The sequence below is a fragment of the Microcaecilia unicolor genome, chromosome 3 (genome assembly GCF_901765095.1).
Source record: "Microcaecilia unicolor chromosome 3, aMicUni1.1, whole genome shotgun sequence".
NCBI classification, from domain to species: Eukaryota; Metazoa; Chordata; class Amphibia; order Gymnophiona; family Siphonopidae; genus Microcaecilia; species Microcaecilia unicolor.
In genome coordinates, this window is record NC_044033.1 from 328,975,960 (window position 1) to 328,999,603 (window position 23,644).

Genomic DNA, 23,644 nt, shown 5'->3' on the forward strand with positions numbered 1-23,644 from the left:
CATGACGCTTCAGAGCTGATAGAATCTCTTGCTATGTTTCACTGGTGATGAAATCCCTCTCAAATTCCAAGTAATATATTGGGAAGTAGCCTTGTTCAGTCAAATATTCAAAGTTAATATAAAATGCAGTTGTGGTAAAACAGCAAGAAACGACCCCGGCACCTAGCTTCGCCCGGGTCTAAACAGGGAAGGGGTACAATCCCACCAGGATAAAAGGGCACGCAGAACCTCAAAAAAAAAAAAAAAAAAAAAAAAAAAAAAAGAGTACATACATGGACCATTCATACCAGTCACACATCATCACATTCACTAATCCCAACAACTTCTGCATATTCCTAAGCACCTCTGTCAAAAACACTCCCCTTAACTGCCCAAATGTGCTCTTCATTGCCCTCCCAACATCACCCCACCCTCCCCTCTTCCCCCCATCCAACCAACCCACCCAAAAAACCCCAAGGTATCTATGACTGGGAAGAAGCAACACATAGCAACCGGAATACGCTGCCATACAGCTGTGTCCAAACAAGACAATAAGAATAGACAACAAAATAGCAGTAGTATAAATTACAAACAGTTGAATTACCCCACATGTATCAGGAGATATTCTGTTTTATGTTCAAGATTTAGGCTTGTATGTACTCTGAATTGTCTGCAAACATTCTTGGGCTGCACGAGGGTTTTCAAACTTGAGCCATTTGCCCTGATGGTGGATCTTAAGTGTTGCAGGGTACGTTAACATGAAGCGGATTTGAAGCTCATGTAGGGCTGAGTACATAGGTGCAAATTTCCGTCTGCGCTCTTGTAGTGCAGCAGAATAATCTTGAAAAATCTTCACTTGGCTGCTATCATACATCAGGATTTCCCTCTTTTACCAAAATCCCCGCAGAATTTAGATTTTGTGAACATAATTATGTACCATGACTATGACCACTCAGGGATGGTTTCTTCCTTCTTGATGGGCCCAATCTGTGCATCTGTTCCAGGCACAGGGGGCCAGAACTGTCGGATAAAGCAAATTTTGCCGCCAGCTCTCCAAAAGAGCAGGCAGAGATCGATCTGGCAAGGTTTCCGGCAGACCTACTATCCGAAGGTTACCCCTCCGGGACCGGTTTTCCAATTCATTATGTGCCTGCTCCTGTACTTTTTTGAAGAGCCAATAAAGTACTGGCTGTGCTAGTCCCCAAATCCTCCACCACTGAGAGTCGTCGTTCCAGCTCTCCTATGCATCTCGTGTCTGCAAGGAGCAACTCCACATTGGAAAGCTGGCTAAAGAGCTGGCCCAGTCTCGGTTCCAGAGCCCTCTCTACCGGTTCCGTTAGTTGGGTAAGTTGCGAGCTTGAAAAAGCTTGAAAAAAAGGGAGCCACAGTACTTATTTTCCGGGCCTAGTAGTGTCAACACGTGTTATAAAATTGTCCATACATCAGTGGACATAGTAGCAAAGATTGGGTAAAATTTCGTTTGGATTGCTGTCCGAAAAGCAAAAGTTAAGGTGTTGGAACCCCGGAGAGGAACAGGAGCACATCTGCTCCCCTCAGCACATCCTGTGGTCAGGGCCATGCCAACACGGTAAGCGCCGCAGGGGGGGGCGCCTGCCTTCAAGGGTGCCGCGCCGTCGAGTTGTATTTAAAAAAAAAAAAAAAAAAAAAAAACCATCCAAGATGGCCGCATTCTATTGAGGCGCTGTGAGTCGCGTTCCATTGCTGCTTCTATAATGCCTAAACAAAGGGGGAGAGTGACAGCCAGAGCCCCGCTACCTATTCCCTCCTTACCTGGTCCTATTGACCGCTTTGCTCGACCGCAGAGAGTTGCTTTGGAAAGCGGGACGCTGCCAGTAGGGATGTCCGGCATGTTAGGAGACTCGGTCTCCCCTGAATAAGACACCACTCTCAGCCCCGCTATGCGGACTCCGCCTCCCCAGCCGGTTGGAGCAAGCTCCTTTCTTGCTGACTCGACGGGGTCTCCCAATGAAAGTGGGGTGGACCCGGAAGAACCTCGCGTGGAGGACTCGCTTTCACCGCAAGTCGGAGAGACGCTACCACCGTGGAATGCGGGGAGAAGCACCGAAGGACAGAGCGAGATCCCTGTGATGGCGTCTGAGAGGTTTGAAATGCCTAAGGAATTAATTGTCAAACCAAAGGAGGTTACTTTAGATAAACTATGGGATTTAGTTTCTGCCTTGGGACATTCTTTTTTGAAACAGGCAAATGAAACTGTTCCAAAAGTGAACTTATTAGAGAACGACTTAAGAAAGATGGAGGAAAAGACTAAAGAAATGGATAGTAAAGCCGAAAAGGTTGACCAAAGGATTATGAAATTGGAAACATTACAACCTCGGATGACAAATGACTTGACTAATCTTAGAAAAAAAATGGAAATCTTTGATAACTATATACTAAAAGTCATAATTTAAGATTTGTAAACTTTCCCAAGATAAAGACTGTTTCTCCTCTTGATATGTTAAAGAGATACTTGCGAGATATTTTGAATATATCAGACCAGAATTTACCACCATTTACTTCTGTTTATTATGTCCCAGGAAAGGAACTGAATCAAATTCCTGAAACTCCAATAGATGTATCTCTTTTGCTCTAGACTTCTGATTCCGAATTAGCAACGGCAGCAACTCTGGTTGCTACCGTTGCGTTGTTACTGGATAAAAATTGGATCTTCCGTCTTTTCTTTCGTAACAGAGAAAAACCCTTTTTGGGTTATGTTTAATCGTTTTTATTGCAGAAAAATATATGACATTACAATAACGCAATTATCACAGACTTGTTTTTATCAACATCCCCCCCTACCAACACCCTCCCTTTCCTTACCCTTCCCCTCCCTATCCCCCCATCTTATCTTGTATCCCCCTCCCCTCCCTTTATCCCTCCCGCCCTACTTATGCAAACACTAAGGTACCCTTAATAATTAACAAGTCTGCTCCTGGCAACCGGGGTCATTGTATTGAGAAAAGGGCTCCAGATGTTCTGAAATTGTTGTCCAGCTTTGGATTTGAAGTCTGCTACTCCCAATCTTTCAATTCTCAACAATGTTATCATACGTGTCCGCCACTGGGAGTAAGTAGGATCTTGTCGGGACATCCATTCTGCTAGTATCACTTGCTTAGCTACTATGATGGATTTCTGGACGAAAGCTACAAACCCCGTCGGGACAGGATGTATAAGTTTTGGACGCCCCAGTAGTAGGGCAGAGTCATATTTCCAGTCTGTCTTCCAGATTTTTGAAATGTATTGAGTCAAGTTTGTCCAAAAACGAACCAAGCCCCCACAAGTCCAGAGCATGTGTCCCAGCGTGGCTCCATCTCCCCCACACTTAGGGCACTCCCCCCAGGGGGAAAGTCCCATATGGAAGGCTCTTCTCGGGGAAATGTATAAACGGAGCGCAACTTTATATTGGGTTTCCCAATGCGAAGTTAAAATAGACTGCTTGCATATCGCTAGGATGTGTGCTTTAAATTGTGAGACCGTCAGATCTATTTGTATGTCCTGTTGCCACATGTCCAACAATTTAGCATAATCTAATTCTTCAGCAGTATCTCTGATATGTCTGTGGTGAAATTTAAGAGGGACCCTTTGTTGTGCCGCCAGGGAGAAGGCCGATGCCAACTCCTCCTGAACATCCTCTGCCAGGTCCTCCCATGGCAGGGACTGTACATAGTGTCTCAGCTGGAGGTAATGGAATTTATCTGTTGGAAGTAATGCAAATTCTTTCTGCAGTTCTTGAAACGACTTGAGCTTTCCTTCCGAGGTGATAACATGGGATAAAAACACCATCCCTTTCCGCCTCCATCGCTGGAACGCTGGGTAGAGTAGGCCAGGCCTGAAGTCTGGGTTTCCACATATTGATAAATACGGAGTGGTTTTTGCCGAGAACTTATGAAGCTTGCAAATCCATTTCTATACTGCTTTTGCTGCTCCCATTATTCCAGTTCTTCTCAATATGTAAGGTATCTGGGAACCCTTTGTGTGCAGGTAGCTACTGAAATGAGTTCCAGGGTATATCTGCAGCTCCAACGACGTATTTGTGTAGTCTTGGGTGTCTCTAAACCAGTCATTTATGTGGCGCATACCACTGGCCACAGTCATGTACTTAATATTCAGGAGTCCCAGACCGCCATATTCTTTCGGTATACACAATGTGGAGTAAGGAAGGCGAGGCCTTTTCTTTTTCCATATAAAAGTCTGTATGATTTTTATCAGCCTTTGTTCGTCAGCTTTCTTTAGGAACAATGGGAGAGTTTGAAACGTGTATAGCCACCTGGGGACTATGACCATGTTGACCAGAGCAATCCGTCCCAGCAAGGAAAGCTGTAGTGGCCCCCAGGCTAGCAACTGCTTGCTGGTTTCTCGTAATAACTGCAACACATTCTGTTCATAAAGCTTGGACAGGTCCATGGGGATCAACACTCCCAGGTATTTCAATGAGGTCTGTGCCCACTGCAGAGGGAAGGTCCCCTTTTTGGGTTATAAGATATTATTATTTCCTGATGTCTCTAAGGAGACAAGGAGACGGAGGAAACAATTCTTGCTCCTTAAGTCTGAAATAATACAATTGGGGGGCACCTTTTTTTTAAGGTACCCCTGCAAATGTATAGTAAGACTTGATGGGAAGAAATATGTGTTTACAGAGCCCGCGCATGCATCAGCTCTTATAACTTCGGTAAAAAAGGATAAACGCTAAAGGAATAAGTAATACACCTCAATAGAATTTGCGTTAACTTAATTTAATTTCCTACATTTGTTTTTTGATTCTCCTTGTATTCCTGAATCTTGGATTTCCAATTTATGGACTTGAGTATTAATAACCTCTTAATAGATTGTTAATCTTTAATGATATATGCTTAATTTTTTATGTTGCTTTTCCTACCAAGATGTTTTCTTGAAATTTTTGATGAAACTGAATAAATAATAAATTAAAAAAAACAAACAAACAAACCTTACTCCGCTCCATCCCCAATTCCCCGGCGCTTTAAATTTACCTCGCTCCGCCTCCGACGTCTGCGCAGCGTCAGTGAAAGCGCTGCCTGACGTCTCTCCACCAGCCTTCCCTTCGCTCATTCGTTCCCTCTGTGTCCCGCCCTCAAGGAAATGACGTCAGAAGGCGGCGGGACACAGAGGGAACGAACGAGCGAAGGGAAGGCTGGTGGAGAGACGTCAGACAGGCAGCGCTTTCACTGACGCTGCACAGACGTTGGAGGCGGAGGTGGAGAGAGGTAAATTTAAAATGCATGGAATCGGGGATGGAGCGGAGGAGGCTCAGGCTGAATGAGAAGTATGCTCAGAGTCTCCTCTGCAGGCCAAACCCAGCCATTTCCTCCATCGCTTGGGGGAGCAGCGCTTGGCTCTTTGGCACCGCCCAGCTCTTCCACGCGCCTTGGAGCCAGGCAGGTCTGGGGGGGGCGCGCGCGTGCCAACTGATAGTCTGCAGGGGGGTGCCAACTGATGGTCTGCAGGGGGGTGCCAGAGACCCTAGGCACGGCCCTGCCTGTGATCTCCTCATTACATAAGTATTGCCATGCTGGAACAGACCAAAGGTCCATCAAGCCCAGCATCCTGTTTCCAATAGTGGCCAATCCAGGTCATAAATAAGTACAAAACATTTCATACTGCTTATCCCAGAAATAGTGGATTTTCCCCAAGTCCAATTTAATAATGGTCTATGAACTTTTCCTTTAGGAAGCCGCCCAAACCTTTTTTTAAACTCTGCTAAGCTAACCGCCTTTACAGCATTTTCTGGCAACAAATTCCAGAGTTGAATTACACTTTGAGTGAAGAAAAAATTTTTCTGATGAGTTTTAAATTTATTATTTGGTAGCTTCATCACATGCCTCCTAGTCCTAGTATTTTTGGAAAGCGTAAACAGACGCTTCACATCTACCCGTTCCACTCCACTCATTATTTTATAGACCTCTATCATATCTCCCCTCAGCCGTCTTTTCTCCAAGCTGAAGAGCCCCAGCTGCTTTTGCCGTTCCTCATAGGTAAGTCATCCCATCCCCTTTATCATTTTTGTCGCCCTTCTCTGCACCTTTTCTAATTCCACTATATCTTTTTTGGATCCGGCGACCAGAATTGAACACAATATTCGAGGTGCGGTCACACCATGGAGCGATACAAAGGCATTATAACGTCCTCATTTTTGTTTTCCATTCCTTTCCTAATAATACCTAACATTCTATTTGCTTTCTTAGCCACCGCAGCACACTGAGCAGAGGGTTTCAACGTATCATCAACGATGACACCTAGATCCCTTTCTTTTTCTGTGACTCCAGCGTGGAACCTTGCATGACTTAGCTATAATTCGGGTTCCTCTTTCCCACATGCATCATTTTGCACTTGCTCAGGTTAAACGTCATCTGCCATTTAGACACCCAGTCTCGTAAGGTCCTCTTGTAATTTTTCACAATCCTCCTGCAATTTAACTACTTTGAATAACTTTGTGTCGTCAGCAGATTTAATTACCTCACTAGTTACTCCCATCTTTAGGTCATTTATAAATGTTAAAAAGCAGAGGTCCCAGCACAGATCCCTGGTGAACCCCACAAACTACCCTTCTCCATTGAGAATACTGACCATTTAACCCTACTCTCCATTTTCTATCTTTTAACCAGTTTTTAATCCACAGTAGGACAATACCTCGTATCCCATGACTCTCCAATTTCTTCTGGAGTCTTTCATGAGGTACTTTGTCAAACGCCTTCCGAAAATCCAGATGCACAATATCAATTGGCTCACCTTTATCCGTATGTTTGTTCACCCCTTCAAAGAAATGTAATAGATTGGTGAGGCAAGATTTCCCTTCACTAAATCCATGTTTGCTTTGTCTCATTAATCTATGCTTTTGAACATGCTCTGTAATTTTGTACTTTATAATAGTCTCTACCATTTTGCCCAGCACCGACGTAAGACTCACCAGTCTATAATTTCCCAGATCTCCCCTGGAACCTTTTTTAAAAATCAGCATTACATTGGCCACCCTCCTATCTTTTGGTACCACTCTCGATTTTAAGGATAAATTACATATTACTAACAATAGTTCCACAAGTTCATTTTTCAGTTCTATCAGTACTCTGGGATGAATATCATCCGGTCCAGGAGATTTGCTACTCATCAGTTTGTCAAATTGCCCCGTTACATTCCCTAGGTCTATAGAGATTTCATTCAGTTTCTCCGACTCGCCAGCTTTGAATACCATTTCTGGCACCGGTATCTCTCCCAAATCGTGGTGAAGACCGAAGCAAAGAATTCATTTAATCTCTTTGCTACGGCTTTGTCTTCCCTGATTGCCTCTTATGCCCCTCGGTCATCTAGCGGTCCAGCAGATTCTTTTGCTGGCTTCCTGCTTTTAATATACCTAACAAAAGTTTTGCTATCTGTTTTTGTCTCCAACACAATCTTTTTTTCAAAGTCCCTCTTAGCCTTCCTTATCAGCGCTTTGCATTTGACTTGATATTCATTATGCTGGTTCTTATTATTTTCAGTCAGTTCCTTCTTCCATTTTCTGAAGGATTTTCTTTTAGCTCTAATAGCTTCCTTCACCTCACTTTTTAACCATGTCAGCTGTCGTTTGGTCTTCCATCCTCCTTTTTTGATACGCAGAATATATTTGGCCTGGACTTCCAGGATGATGATTTTGAACAGCATCCACATCTGATGTAAATTTTGACCCTAGAAAGCCGCTCCTCTAAGTGTTTTTTTTTTTCACTATTCTTCTCATTTTATCCTAGTCTCCTTTTTAAAAGTTAAACGCTAATGTATTGGATTTCCTGTGTATACTTACTTCAAAGCTAGTATTAAATTTGATTATATTATCACTGTTATCAAGCGTCCCCAGCACCATTAAATCCCGCACCAGATCATGTGCTCCATTAAGGACTAGGTCTAGAATTTTTCCTTCTCTTGTCTGCTCCTGTACCAGCTGCTCCATAAAGCAGTCCTTGATTTTGTCATGGAATTTTACCTCCCTATCATTCCCTGATGTTACATTTACCCAGTCAATATCGGGGTAATTGAAATCACCCATTATTATTGCGTTGTCCAGTTTGTTTGCTTTCCTATTTCCTTTAACATTTCTGCATCCATCTGTTCATTCTGGCCAGGCGGATGGTAGTACACTCCTATCACTATCCTTTTCCCCTTTACACATGGAATGTCAATCCGTAGGGATTCCAAGATATGTTTTGTTTCCTGCAGAATTTTCAATCTATTTGATTCAAGGCTCTCCTTAACATACAATGCTACCCCCCTCTACCACTTCGATCCACCCTATCACTACAATATAATTTGTACCCCTTTATGACATTGTCCCACTGGTTATTCTCCTTCCACCAAGTCTCGGAGATGCCTATTATATAAAATTTTTCATTTATTATTTCTTAGGCTCCTGGCATTCGTATATAAACATTTCAAACTATGTTTGTTGTTCCTATTTACATCATGCTCAGTACTTGTCAGAATTAATTTGCAATCTTTTGTCTGATTTTTATTTTTATTTAAAGACACCTGATCTATGGTCTCTTTTGCAACCTCACTACCCTATCTTCCCTGTTTTGGTGATATCTTTGAAAGATACCTTATCCCGAACCATGCGTTTTTGAGCAACTTTCGACTTTCCCCCGTTTCTAGTTTAAAAGCTGCTATATCTCCTTTTTAAATGCCGATGCCAGCAGCCTGGTCCCACCCTGGTTAAGGTGGAGCCCATCCTTTCGGAATAGGCTTCCCCTTCCCCAGAATGTTGCCCAGTTCCTAACAAATCTAAAACCCTCCTCCCTGCACCATCATCTCATCCACACATTGAGACTCTGGCGCTCTGCCTGTCTCTTGGGCCCAACGCGTGGAACGGGTAGCACTTCATAAAATGCTGCCCTAGAGGTTCTGAATTTGAGCTTTCTACCTAAGAGCCTAAATTGGCTTCCGGAACCTCTCTCCCACATTTTCCTATGTCATTGGTACCTACTAATACTACTATTTATCATTTCTATAGCGCTACAAGACATACACAGCGCTGTACACCATACACAAAAAGATAGTCCCTGCTCAAAGAGCTTACAATCTAGATAAGACAGGTAAACAGACAGAACGATTAAGGGTAAGGGAATAAATAGGTGAGGATAAAGGACAGGGCAAGTGAGTAGTGGTTAAGGGTCAAAAGCAGTGGTAAAGAGGTGGGCTTTAAGTTTGGACTTGAAAACGGCCAAGGACGGGGCTAGACGCACAGGCTCGGGAAGTCTATTCCAGGTGTGAGGTGCAGCAAGACAAAAGGAACAGAGTCTAGAATTAGCAGTAGGGGAGAAGGGGACGGATAAGAGAGATTTATCTACAGAATGGAGTACCTGAGGGGGGGGGGTGTAGGGAGAAACGAGAGTGGAGAGGTACTGGGGCGCGGCAGAGTGAATACACTTATAGGTCAATAAGAGAAGCTTGAACTGAATATGGAAATGGATAGGGAGCCAGTGAAGTGACTTAAGGAGGGGGCTAATGTGAAAGTCATGGGATGATATCAGAGAGCCAAGGGAAGAAGTGTAGATGGTACCCAAATGTACCAAGACAGCGTGAGGTCCGCCAGCTTTGCACCAGGCAGGCAAGTCACTAGGCGATCCTCACGTCCACCAGCACCCAGATATCTATGTGCCTAATGATCGAATCACCATCTACAACAGCTGTCCTAACCCTTACCTCCTGGGCAGCACTTGGAGACATATCCTTGGTGCAGGAGGATAGTACATTCCCTGGTGGGCAGGTCCTGGCTACTTCACCAGGCTGATGCTCTCCTTCTAGGAGACCTCCCTTCTCCAAGGTAGCACAGGAGCTACCAGACTAGAGGTGGGACTTTTCTGCAACATCCCTGTAGGTCTCCTGTATCTCCCTCAGCTCCACCAAGTCTGCTACTCTATCCTCAAGAGAACGGACACGTTTTCTGAGAGCTAGGAGCTCTTTGCATTGTGCACACACACATATGACATCTCACCAACTGGGAGATAATCATACATGTGACACTCAATGCAAAAGACTGGATAGCATCCCTCTCGCTGCTGGATTGCTGACTCCATCTTAGTATTTAAAACTTGCTAAAGTACTAAGGATATTAGCCTACTATAAAAATGTCTTTTAGTTTATGTAGACTATTGTGTGATTTATTTAGTGTTTCCTTCTTAGATGGTAATGAAATGTATTTAAAACTCTGTAAGAGCACTCCTTGCTTGTTACCCTAATTATAATAACTGACTATAATTGAAGAGTTGTCCTAGGGGAGGGTGGGCAGGAAGACTAAACTAGTTATAAAACTAAGGGGGAAAGACTATGAAGATTAGTTGATAAAATTTGCTTTTTTTATATTTTTATTTTGCCTATCAAATAACCTACAATTCCTCTTTTAAGTCCCAATCTTTAAGTTCCCAAAGCACAAAGCAAAATAGTGTTCACTTACCAGAGAAATGTCCTCTTCTCTCAGAACTTCTCAGAAAGAAAGTTCAGTGGGACCTTTCCTCTTTATATAGTTATAAATCTAAGGGGCCTTTTTTAAATAGGCTCTTTCAAGCTAACTCAGCAACCTATGCAAATATTCTACTTCTCCTCACCTTAATTAATACCTAATTGAGGTCACTGGACGTGCTACCTCACCAGCAACCAAAGAACAGAAAATAACAGTCTTTTAGAACAAGAGTTTTTGGCTGTTAAGTTTCTACCTCTAGAAGAGGTTTCAGTTTAAAACTATGGGAAAAATGCCTATTTATGGAGAAAATTTCAGTTTAAAACTATGGGGAAAGGATTAACACTATGGCAAGTAGTTAATGCTTGCTTTTCTCTCTCTCTCTCTCTCTCTCTCTCTGTCGCTCTCTCTTTTTATTCCCCTCGTAATACTAAACTAGGTCCTGCTTGCTTTTCCCTCTCTCTCTCTCTCTCTCTCTCTCTCTCTCTCTCTCTCTCTTTGTATTCCCCCGTAATACTAAACTAGATCCTGCAGTGCCTGCTTGAGGCTATCTGTTAATGCTGTGGTACAAAGGTCAAGTTTTAAAACTATGGGGAAAAGAGTATGGAGATTAGTTGATAAAGTTTGCTTTTATTATATTTTTATTCTGCGTATCAGTAACCTACAATTCCTCCTTTAAACCCCAATCTTTAAGTTCCCAAAGCACAAAGCAAAATAGTGTTCACTTACCAGAAAAATATCCTCTTCTCTCAGAACTTCTCCATTGCTGCTTATACCACGTTAAGATAAGAAGGCAGGGGGGGATGGGGAAGAGGGGAATCAGAATAAAGGGAAATGCAAAATTACACTGTGATATGCAGATGCTTTGATGTAGCATAAGATTAGTAAGATTTTAAATATTCTCTATTGTTTGCATGAGAAGGCTACAGTTGTATTCTAAGTTTTCCAATAAAAAATAATAATGAGCCACTGATATTATTGGTGTTCCTACAGCTCCATATGGCATAAGAGAATCTACAAGAAAAACTGGTTCACACAAAGAAATATTGAAGACAGATGCATTGTAAGTAACTCTTCTATTATACATTATATTCTGCTATATACTGTCCATTAAGTCCATGCAGTTTCTGAAGCCATGCTACATGTTCTACTAAGTTCTGTAGGAACCTATTTAGATTATGTTAAACCCAATCTTAGCTTGCACATTTGTAGGTGTTACTGAAATTGCTGAAATTTGATGTGTTAAAAATATAACTTATTATTGTTGTTTAGTTCAGAAAGCCACGTCCCTGTCTCGTTGAACTATGGCCTGAGTGATATATGTTCGGATCTGTTGAACTTTGCAGCACAGTACCTTGTAAAAGGTGGAAGATTAGTTTACTGGTTACCCATCTACAAGCCAGAGTATGTATCCCTTTAACTTTTTCATTCCTTTGCCTATGCTATGTCTTTTAAAATTTTTTTTATTTAAATTTATGATACGCCCAGTGGCGTAGGAAGGGGGGAGTGGGGGGGGGGGGCGGTCCGCCCCGGTTGCACGCCGCTGGGGGGTGTTGGCTCTGCGCTGGTGCACTGCCCTCTCTGCCCTGGAACAGGTTACTTCCTGTTCCGGGACAGAGAGAGCAGTGAACCAGCGCGGAGCCGACACACCCCAGCAACGTGCAGTCGTGGCGGATCGGCCCTCCCGCCTGTCCCTCGCCGCAGGTATGCGCTCCGGGGGGGGGGGGGGGGTGCGCTCCAGCGGGAGGAGGGTGCACCGTGCTGCACCTGGGGGGGGGTGCGCAGCGGCGACCCGCCCCGGGTGTCAGCTCCCTTTGCTATGGCTCTGGATACGCCATAGAGAGTAGAACTTTATTATGTTGAAGATTTATGGAATTTAATGGAGTCTGAGATTCTTACATTGACTCTTAGGGAGTGTGTCTATTGGACCAAATATATTACCTGCACAGTAAGCATGCTGTCAGGTTCAAAATAGTTAATACCCAATAACTACCAATTAACATAAAAAAAAAATAAAATTAAATTAAAAAAAAAATATATAAGGGTTTTGGTGACTGCTAATTTCCAACCTTTGAGCAGTTCATATGAAGTATCCCTTATATTTCAGGGCCATACATAAATGCTTATATTCACATCACATAACCTTCCATATTAGTGTGCCTAAACATGTGCAGTAGTGAATAAATCGTACATAAAGTTCAACAAAAGTTCAAAAACTGTCCCACATTTAAATAAAACAGTTCATGGAGAGAAGCCAACAGCTCAAAATGAGTTCAAAACAAAAGGACTGAAAACTTATCTGAAAAAGAGTAAAGTTAAATGGTCATTATTCTCAATAGAGAAGGGCAAGTAGGCGGGGTTCAACGCAACCAAAATGTTCCCATATAATTAAACAATTGTTTTAGACTGTTTGTTAGTAAACAAAAACTCAAAAATGTCTAAGAAAAACATACAGAAGAGTAGGAGGAAAAAAAACCTTGGAGCCCAATCCAGAGTCTTAAACTTTGACTTCCAGAAAAATACAAGGTAATCACCTCACTGGCAGGGAAAAATCCCTCCACACCCATCTGAAAAACTTGTTAAGCAAAAGTGAACATCATAAACTTATCAACAAAATGTATTCAAGAAATAAAGTGCAACTTAACTTTATATTAAAAAAGAGAGCTTAAGAGTTGTCTAACTGGCAATGACCATCATTTTGCCAAAAAGCTGCATCAGGACATATCGGACCAACTTCTGAAAAGAAAATCAACATCAGAATATTTTTCAAAAAACTATTTCTGTGGTTAATGAACTTACTAAAAACAAGGTGCCTTACACACTCACTATGCTCCTCAAATGGCGGCTGACTAGACTTACTCTTAAAAAATCTGCAGGTGACGTCACTTGTGTCACTTCCACTCGGTTACCAAAAAAAAAATAATTTATTTTGCATTTAAAGAGTCCAGTACTTGACTTTTGATTAATTAAATTCACTTAGTAAAACAGATGCCATTCAAGTTAGCATTTAAACCTTGAGGTTCTTCTGTACCCAATGTAAAAACCCATTCTTGCTCACTCTGTAGTAACATGCCTCTGCACTCACCACCACTCAACAAATCAGGGGTACGGTCAAGTACATAATAAAGTAAAGAATCAAACTGATGGTTCATTGAGAAACAATTCTCCACTAAAGGTTCTTCAGTTCTCTTCCATTCCAAACAACTTCTATGTTAATTAATTCACACCTGAAACTGACGAGAGGTTTGCCCGATTCTATAGGTTCTGACACAGGCAAATGATCATAAAGACCACAGTCAGTAGTACAAAAGGCACAGAACTTCAGACAATATTTCTCATGATAGGATATATAAACCAAGTGTCCAATTCCTTTGTGATATCACAAGTCTGACATTTAGAACACTTGAAATGACACCAAATTCTACAGTTCTGGTCACATTGTTTCTTATATCAGAGCAGTTCTTTCAAATTTTGACCCTGACTATATGCAATCCTGTGCTCCTTTTGATGCAAAAAAAACAAAAAAAAACCATATAATGACAATGTTTCTTCAAAATCCGAGACACACTCTTGATCCCAGGAACACAGCAAAGGATACAAGTCTGCTTCCATCCCTCTTGGTTCTGGTATTTTTTTTTTTTTTTTTTACAAAAATAGAAGATCTCTGTTAAGAAACTTCGTTCTTGTATAGGCAGTCTTCACTACCTTCTTTGTACCTAGTCTCATAGCCGTATATAACTCAAAAATGTCATCAATGAACCTAATGACCAAAAATAAAGGTGAACTCCCCCCCCCCCCCCCCCCACTGAAAACAAGTATGTCCAACAAACAATAACAGCAGATTAAATACACAATTATAAAACAACCCAGAGGTAAAACAATACCCAACGTGGCCACGTTTCGCCCTCAGGCTGCGTCAGGGGTAAAACTACAAAATAAAACAATACAATGGTAGCATAAACATAATGCCAAAATATGAACATATACATTGTAATAAAAACAAAATTCAACATTTATAGATTATTATATATATATGTATATAGTTGCAAATGTAAGAAATAAAATCTAAAAGCAATTGACAAATAGCTGGAGCTAAAACATATAAATGGAGAGGTGGATGGATTGTATACATACCTAAAAAAAGGGGAGTAAATTACTAAACCCCAAAACATGTAATAAGACCACCTATAAGAAAAGTAACATAAAAAATATATAAGATAGCAAATCACTATATTCTTATTAAAATTATCCTATAACTGCCTATAAAAACTACTGTGGCTTTAGTTAGACAGAATACTACCTTAATATTTTAAATAAGAAACGGACATAATTCCATACCATTCCACATAAGTCATTTCTATTTATATTTGCTAATTGTACATTTTACTGAAAAGCACTCAAAATTTGTGGAAGGTCTGACTGCGTAACCACATATAGATATCTAGAAGTATATATAAATTCCTTTATCAACTCAAAATGTGACACAAGTGGAAAATAGCTACTTCAGAGCTGTTCGTTTTAAAACAAAAACTTACTTTGTCTTTTACATATAATCAAACCCAACACGGTGCTTGGGATAATAACCTTATCAACTTAAAATGTAGCACAAGTGAAAATAGCTGCTTTAAAACCGTTCATTCTAAAACAAAAACTTACTGCGTCTGTCTTGTCCAGCATCAAACCAAACCAAACCAAACGTGGTGCTTGAGATAATAGTTTTACCAAGTCTATACTACTTCCTGTTATATAGACACTACTTCCGGTGTCAAAGGTCATCAATCAATCTAAAGTAGATGCTTAGTACTTCCTGTTATATAGACACTACTTCCGGTGTCAGAGGTCATCAACCAATAACAAAAACCACATAGTGCAAAATTGAGTGTATTGACAATTAGGATTACTACTTCTGTATATTAATTTAAAAAAATATATAAAATAGAGTTTGATTCATGAATACAATTCACAAATGGATTAAAAAGCCTATATTAAATCTTTAAATGAGTGACATCAATATGTTTTCGCCAATGTGTCAGTCCATCTTCTGGATACCAAAAAATATATTTAATGTAAACTAACCAGAAGCAGCCAAAAGAATAAAATAGGTAATACTAAAAGAACGAAGTCCATATATTAATTAACAGAAATCCTCTATGGAGATCGGTAAAAAATATCAAAAAATGTTTACTAACTAAGAATTTGTGTATGAATATAGTGAGATGCTAATTCATTTAAAAACTGGTTCTTACAGAAAAACAGCATAATCTTATTCCTGATTTAAGCCAAAAGGCTTAACTGTATTAAATTTAAATATTAATTTTTGTTCCATTTGTAAAAGTTGTCTGTTCACATCTCCTCCTTCCCAATATGTGTTAACTTTCAGCAATATTAGAAATTTCAATTTTGTAAAATCATGTTGGAAAATAGACATATGCTCCACTAATGGTTTCTCTAATATGTTCCTTTTGATAGCACTCTTATGTTCTGCAATTCGTTTATTGAATGCCCTAATCGCTTTTCCAATATAGATCAATCCGCATGGACAAATAACTGCATAGACCCAGTATGGGGACACTATCCATGTTTAAATTGTTCCTTTTGCTCAGTTAATTTAAAAACAAAATTCTTCACTCATCAAAAACAGGAGAGAAATATGAATTGAGACAATATTCTAACTGTAGGACCCCACAAGTGGTCTATGCAGTTATTTCTGCCCCCCCCCCTCACTGAGCCCACTGTGTTAGCTGGCTCATTCCCCCGCTACTCTGAAGCCTCTGTGGGCCCTCCCTGGGCCTACCTGAGCATGCCCTGGTGGTCTAGTAGCCTCTTTGGGGGCAGGAAAGAACCCTCCTCTTTCCTGCCCACTGCTGCTTCTTCAAATTGGTTGCCGAGACTTCAAGCGGTAATCTCTTGAGACTGCTGCAAGTAGTCTCGGCAGCTATTTGGATATACTGGTAGCACCGGCCCAAAGCAGTGGCAGCGGGGGGAAAAAGTGTTGGGGGGGGTTCGTGCCCTGGAGGAGTTCCTCCTCCTCCTACCTCACGGGGTGAGTGCAAGTGCAGCTGAAAAAAAATACAGGTGGCCTATGTGAAAGGAGAGAGAGGCTGTAGAAAAAGAGGGAGGGGGCGGCTGTAAAAAAAACAAGGTGGCTGCAAGGGAGGGAGAAGGCCAAAACAAAAGTGGATGCTTGTGGGGGGGGGGGGGGGGGGGGGGGGGGGGGGGGGGAGGGGGCTGTAAAAAACAAGGTGGATGCTATGTGTGAGGGGGAGGGATACTGTAAAAAAAGGTTATATGCTGTGTGTAGGTGTGAGGAGGAAGGGGGGGTTGTAAACAAGGTGGATGCTGTGTGTGGGTGCAGGGAGGGAGGGGGCTGTAAAAAAGGTAGGTGCAATGTGTGGGTGCAGGGAGAGAGGGGGCTGTAAAGGTGGATGGTTTATGTGGGTGCAGGTAGGAGGAGGCTGTAAAAAAAGGTAAATGCTATGTGTGAGAATGAGGAGAGATGAGGTAGGGGCTATAAAAAGGTGGAGGTTACGTGTGGGTGCAGGGAGGGGGCTGGAAAAAATATGGATATGTGTGGCTGCAGGAAGGGGGGCTTTATAAAAGGTGGATGATATGAGGGCTGGGAAGAATATAAATGGTATCTGTACATGGAAGGGAGGCTGTAATATTGGTTATATTATGACAAACTTGCAGAATTCGTAAATTTTCTGCATAGAATTTTGGAGAATTTGCAAATTTTAAAATTTGCGCAGAAGTTTGAGGGGTTTTTTTGGCCCAGAATTCTGGCAGGATTAGTTACAGCACTTAGGCAGTACCTTATAGAGTAGTACCTAGTACACATTTATGTGTGCCTACCAATTATCGGTGCCTGTAATGCGCATAAGTGGTGTGTACATCTAGGCACTAATATATAAAATTGCCTGCAAAATGTACTACCTACTTCATCAAGGGCCTCTTTTACAAAGCCACACTAGCGATTCCTGTGCGGCAAATGAGAGGAAGCCCATTCAGTTCCTTTGGGCTTTCTCTCATTTGCCGCGAAGGAATCGCTATGCAACTTTGTAAAAAAAAAAAAAAAAGCTCTAGATTTGTCAAATAAGACCTTTTCTTTCCAGAGACCATTTATCTACTATAATGCAGGCTATTTTCTCAATTTGCATATATGAGATTAATTTGTATATATTGGAGACCCATTGTATGCAGATCTATCATATGGATATTCATTGTGGTAATCCTGAAAAAAACAACTGGCCAGGCGTTCTAGGAGAAGATAGAGAAACACTGATATAAATGCTGACACTGAATATCATGATTTGCATTAATTTTGATTGCATCACTGTTGTTGGCCAGCAGATTGATTGCAGCCATTCTAAATCATCATGCTTCCTCGTTTCTAAAGAAAACTGTCTCAAAATTATTTTACCAGTTTCAAGCTACCTTCTGAAGCAGTGTATAAAGAAAAATGTTCTGTGTCAAACTTTAAGTGATAGTAGCAAGAGGTAGCAGCATTCATGATAATTGCATTTTTAAATGCATTTTTGAAAATGTCATTATAAAAATGAACTTTGAACTAATAACTAAATGGTGAGCTAATATAGTCCCACCTAATACAGATATACATAGAGCTATAGGAAGTCCAGTCTTAATACATACACACAAAATTCTAAGAGACTCCTATTAATCTTAGCGTATCCTATGAAATATTCTTTTATATAGAGGAAAAGGCCTCAATCCAGGCTTCCATATCATCAAGCTGATCAATCCATAGACTGGTGGGTTGTGTCCATCTACCAGCAGGTGGAGATAGAGAGCAAACTTTTGCCTCCCTATATGTGGTCATGTGCTGCCGGAAACTCCCCAGTATGTTCTCTCTCAGCAGGTGGTGGTCACACACAGCAGCAGCTCTGGCTAGGCCTCCAAGCCTAATCCTTAGGTTTTGTTGAGGCCTGGGGTTGAGGGCTCTTTTGAGCAAGTGCAAACCTGGTGGTGCCAGGTCCCTCCTTTTCTCCCCCCTCCCGCTGGCTCCGTTTAAAAAAAAAAAAAAAAAAAATTTAAACGTCTTTAAAGGCGTTTAATTCGACGTTCTTTAAACGTTCATTGCAGCTACTCACTGGACACCAGTTCGTTACAGCTCGGAGCGGCAAGCAGGTAATTTTACCTTTTTATAGCGGGCAGGGGGTTCCCCGATTCTTCTCCTCGTGGCATATGGCGTCGGAGGGCGAGGGCGCAAAGGGTCGCTCCCCGGATCGCTGGAGCGCTTCTAGAGGGGATGCGGGGGTTTTACAACCTGATTCGCCCTTGATGGGTGACAGTTTAGTGACCGATGAATGTCCCGGTCGTTCCTCCGGCGTGGCGGTTTTTTCACGCCATAAACACCCATCCCCCGCTCCTCGCCTCCGCCATCTTGGCCGCCACGCGGCTCGGACGGCTTCTTCGTGGGCCGCCCTGAGGTTGGAGACATTAATGCCATGAACGCCCTTTAATTTGGGCGACGGCACAAAGCGGCTAAAGTAACGCCGTTCTTCCCGCGCGGCTCCTTCGCGGAGTTTCGCGCCGGACGCCATTTGGATGCGCAGCATGTACTCTCCCCCGCTATTGCGAGCGGCCCGGGTTGAAGAGTGCGTCTAGGGCTGTTGCCCAGGCTGCGGAAGTGCACTGTCTGGGGGGTTTCTCCCCCGAGTTTGTTTTGCTGCTGCATCAGGCTTTCCTCATGCAAAACGCTGCCCCTGCTCCCTCTTCTGATAAAGAGGTTGAGGTTCCCAGAGGTAAACGCCCTCGGGTTGATTTCCAGGCCTTGGAGGACTTTGTCTCTCCGATGTAGATGAGGGCAGCGTGTCTGAGGTCTCCCAACGGTCCTTTGCGGATTCCTTGGAGGAGATAGATCCCCGCTCGGATGGAGCGGATGACCCCTCTGCAGCGCGGCTTTTAGCCCAGAGGATTTGCCCAACCTGTTGTTACAGGCCATGGACACTTTGAAGATTTCCTCTCCGGAGGACGTCTCTCCCTCAGCCCCTGTTGGCTCTGCCATTATGCTGGGGACGTAGCGCCCGCCTAGATCCTTCCACGTGCATGATGCCATGCACACCTTAATTGCGGCTCAATGGGATGTCCCGGAAACGAGCCTTAAAGTGGCTAGGGCTATGTCCCGCCTCTATCCTTTGGCTGTGAGTGAACGTGAGGCCTATCTGTGGCCTACCGTGGATTCTTTAATCACTGCGGTGACTAAGAAAACGGCGTTGCCGGTGGAAGGTGGCACGGCCCTAAAGGACGCCCAAGACAGAAGATTGGAGGCGGCCTTAAGGTCGTCCTTTGAGGCAGCTGCGTGCCTGACTATGGTGCAGCGGGCTTCCCCCTCGGATCTTTCCTTGAGGGCTGATTGGCCGGCCCTGGAATCGGGCTTAGCCTATTTGGCAGACTTGCTGTATGATGTCTTGAGAGCCTCAGCTAAGGGCATGGCTCAGACAGTCTCTGCGCGGCGGTGGCTTTGGCTGAAACATTGGTCTGCTGACCACGCCTCTAAATCCCGCCTGGCTAGATTGCCTTTTAAAGGCAAGCTGCTCTTTGGGGTCGAGCTGGACAAATCGTGACCGATCTCGGCACGTCTAAGGGCAAGAAATTACCAGAGGTCAGGGCTCGGGCTAGTACTCGTCCCGGTACCTCCAGAGGACGGTTGCTGGAAGCCCGTCGGTACCAGCCCGCCCGGGCAAGTCGGGTTCCTCTGCCCCCTCTTCCTTCAAGAGGAATTTCTCCCCCAAGCAGCATTCCTTTCGCAGAGACCGCCGTCCCGGAGGTGCTCCCTCCGGTCCTCCCCCAGGGTCTCGTACCCAATGACGGGGCCTTGGTCCACGCCCCAGTGCAGATTGGAGGACGGCTGTCCTCGTTTCTGGGCGAGTGGACCACTATAACTTCAGACGCGTGGGTGCTGGAAGTCATCAGAGACGGCTACAAGCTAGAGTTCTGCCAACCCTTAAGAGACGGGTTTGTACTCTCTCCCTGCAAGTCTCCGGTCAAGCTGTGGCAGTGCAGCAGACCTTGGACAACCTGATCCGCCTGGGTGCGGTCGTTCCGGTGCCAAAAATCAGATTGGCAAGGGACGTTACTCCATTTACTTTGTGGTTCCAAAGAAAGGAGGTTCTGTCCGGCCTATCCTCGACCTCAAAGGGGTCAATCGGGCCTGGAAAGTGAGGCACTTTCGCATGGAGACTCTCCGCTCTGTTCTAGCGGCAGTGAAGGCAGGAGAGTTCTTGGCTTCCTTGGACATCAAGGAAGCGTACCTGCATATTCCCATCTGGCCTCCTCTCCAACGCTTTCTGCGTTTTACAGTCCTGAGACGACACTTCCAGTTCAGAGCCCTCCCTTTCGGGTTGGCTACTGCTCCGCGGACCTTTTCCAAAGTAATGGGGGTCATAGCGGCCTTCCTGCTAAAGGAAGGAGTACAAGTCCATCCTTATCTGGACGACTGGTTGATCCGAGCCCCCTCTTATGCAGAGTGCGGCAAAGCTATGGACCGGGTAGTTGCACTGGTGAGCTCCCTGGGATGGATCATCAACTGGAAGAAGAGCCAGCTGCGCCCGACTCAGTCCCTGGATTATCTGGGAGTTCGATTCGACACCCAAGTGGGCAGAGTGTTCCTGCCAGACAATCGGATTGTCAAGCTTCAGGCTCAGGTGGACTAGTTCCTAGTAGCCTCTCCTATTCGGGCTTGGGACTACGTGCAGCTGTTGGGCTCTATGACGGCCACGATGGAAGTAGTGCCCTGGGCCAGGGCTCATATGAGACCACTACAGCTATCTCTGCTGCTGCGCTGGACTCCGATGTCGGAGGATTATGCTGTGCGCCTTTCCGTGGACCCAGCAGTGCGCAAGGCGCTGAGCTGGTGGACGCAGACAGACAAGTTGTCTGCAGGATTGCCTCTGGTGACCCCGGAGTGGATTGTCGTCACGACAGACGCCTCTTTGATGGGCTGGGGAGCCCACTGCTTGGGAAGGACAGCGCAGGGGCTCTAGTCGCCTGCAGAGGCAAGTGGTCTATCAACCTCCTGGAACTCAGAGCCATTCGGTTGGTGTTATTGGAGTTCATCCCGGTACTGGTGTTGTAGCCTGTACGGGTCCTGTCGGACAATGCCACGGCTGTGGCCTATATCAACCGCCAGGGAGGTACCAAGAGCGCCCCTCTAGCCAAGGAGGCTATGAGTCTTTACCAGTGGGCGGAAGCGAACCTGGAGCAGCTTTCAGCGGCCCACATTGCCGGAGTCATGAATGTCAAGGCGGACTTTCTCAGTCGCCATACCTTGGAGCCCGGAGAGTGGCAACTATCTGCTCAGGCGTTCTTGGACATCACGAAGCGCTGGGGCCAGCCGAGCCTAGATCTGATGGCGTCATCGGCCAATTGCCAAGTGCCGCGCTTTTTCAGCAGAGGACGGGACCCTCGATCCCTGGGAGTAGATGCTCTTCTCCAACAGTGGCCGACACAAGAGCTCCTCTATGTGTTCCCGCCCTGGCCCATGTTGGGCAGGGTGCTAGACCGGGTGGCAAAGCATCCCGGCAGGGTAATCCTGGTGGGTCCGGATTGGCCCAGACGTCCCTGGTATGCGGACTTGATCAGGCTCTCAGTCGACGATCCTCTGCGGCTGTCAGTGGAGCAGGGCCTGTTACATCAGGGTCCCGTGGTGATGGAGGATCCCTCTCCCTTTGGTCTTACGGCCTGGCTATTGAGCGGCAGCGTCTGAGGAAGAAGGGCTTCTTAGACAAGGTCATCGCCACTATGCTGAGAGCGAGGAAGCGCTCTACTTCTACTGCTTACGCCAGGGTTTGGCGTATCTTTGCAGCATGGTGTGAAGCAGGCTCACTTTCTCCCTTCACTGCTCCAATTTCTTCAGTGTTGGCGTTCCTGCAAGAAGGTCTGGAGAAAGGCCTGTCGCTCAGTTCCCTTAAAGTCCAGGTAGCGGCTCTGGCTTGCTTCAGGGGCCGCCTGAAGGGTGCTTCCCTGGCTTCGCAGCCAGATGTGGTGGCGCTTTCTCAAGGGAGTTAATCACCTGCGCCCTCCTCTGCACTCAGTGGTGCCTGCGTGGAATCTCAACCTGGTGATAAGAGCATTGCAGAAGCCGCCTGTTGAACCCTTTTCGAGGGCATCTCTGAAAGACCTGACGTTGAAAGCAGTCTTTTTGGTGGCTATCACTTCAGCCAGAAGAGTTTCCGAGCTCCAGGCGCTCTCATGTCGAGAGCCTTTTCTGCAGTTCACTGAGGCAGGAGTGACTATTCGCACAGTGCCTTCCTTCCTGCCCAAGATTGTTTCTCGCTTCCATGTGAATCAGCAGCTCTGTCTCCCTTCCTTTCGTAGGGAGGACTACCCAGAGGAGTACTCCGCTCTTGAATATCTGGATGTGAGACGAGTCATCATCAGATACTTGGAAGTGACCAATGATTTCCGGAAATCGGATCATCTGTTTGTCCTGTTTGCAGGTCCTCGTAAGGGTCTGCAGGCTACTAAGCCTACAGTGGCAAGATGGGTCAAGGAAGCCATTGCAGCGGCTTATGTGGCCGCTGGGAAGGTGCCGCCTATCCAGCTGAAGGCTCACTCCACGAGAGCTCAGGCGGCCTCGATGGCAGAGGCCGGATCCGTCTCCTTGGAAGAGATATGCAAGGCGGCAACGGGGCTTCGGCTCATACATTCTCCAAGCATTACCGTTTGACTGTGGCTGCACGGGCGGAGGCCCAGTTTGGAGCTTCAGTGTTGAGGTCAGGGATTTCTATGTCCCGCCCTGGGTGAGTACTGCTTCGGTACATCCCACCAGTCTATGGATTGATCAGCTTGATGATATGGAAGGTAAAATTATGTATAATCATACCTGATAATTTCTTTCCATTAATCATAGCTGATCAATCCATAGCCCCTCCCAGATATCTGTACTGTTTATATTCTGGTTGAATTTTAGGTTCAAGTTTAGCCTTCAGTTACTTCAGGAGGACTTCGTGTTCAAGTTCTTCTTTCACCTTGGATTCTTCAAGAGTTGAGACGAGTTTGTGTTACAGTGAGCTGCTGCATTCCTCTCCCCTCCGTTTTACGGGGCTGGATTGAGACATAAATTCTGCCGGCACTCCCTCCCGCTTCGTGCGGCTGTAGGGCAGCTTTGTACCCCTCCCGCTTCGGCGGTGTTAGGGTCAGTCAGCTCCTCCCGCGGTCGCGGTTGCAGGATAAGCCAGATCCCCC

The 23,644-nt window shown here is 44.6% G+C and overlaps 1 protein-coding gene across 1 annotated transcript in view; it reads left to right on the top strand.

Annotated features, from left to right (window-relative positions):
• The window catches only part of TRMT11 (tRNA methyltransferase 11 homolog), a 183,788-nt gene that overhangs the window by 139,807 nt on the left and 20,337 nt on the right, over nucleotides 1-23,644 (top strand). The window contains exons 11-12 of the mRNA XM_030198402.1: nucleotides 11,432-11,501; nucleotides 11,711-11,842. Of these exons, the coding sequence (XP_030054262.1) occupies nucleotides 11,432-11,501; nucleotides 11,711-11,842 (202 nt within the window). The remainder of the gene's footprint in view (nucleotides 1-11,431; nucleotides 11,502-11,710; nucleotides 11,843-23,644) is intronic.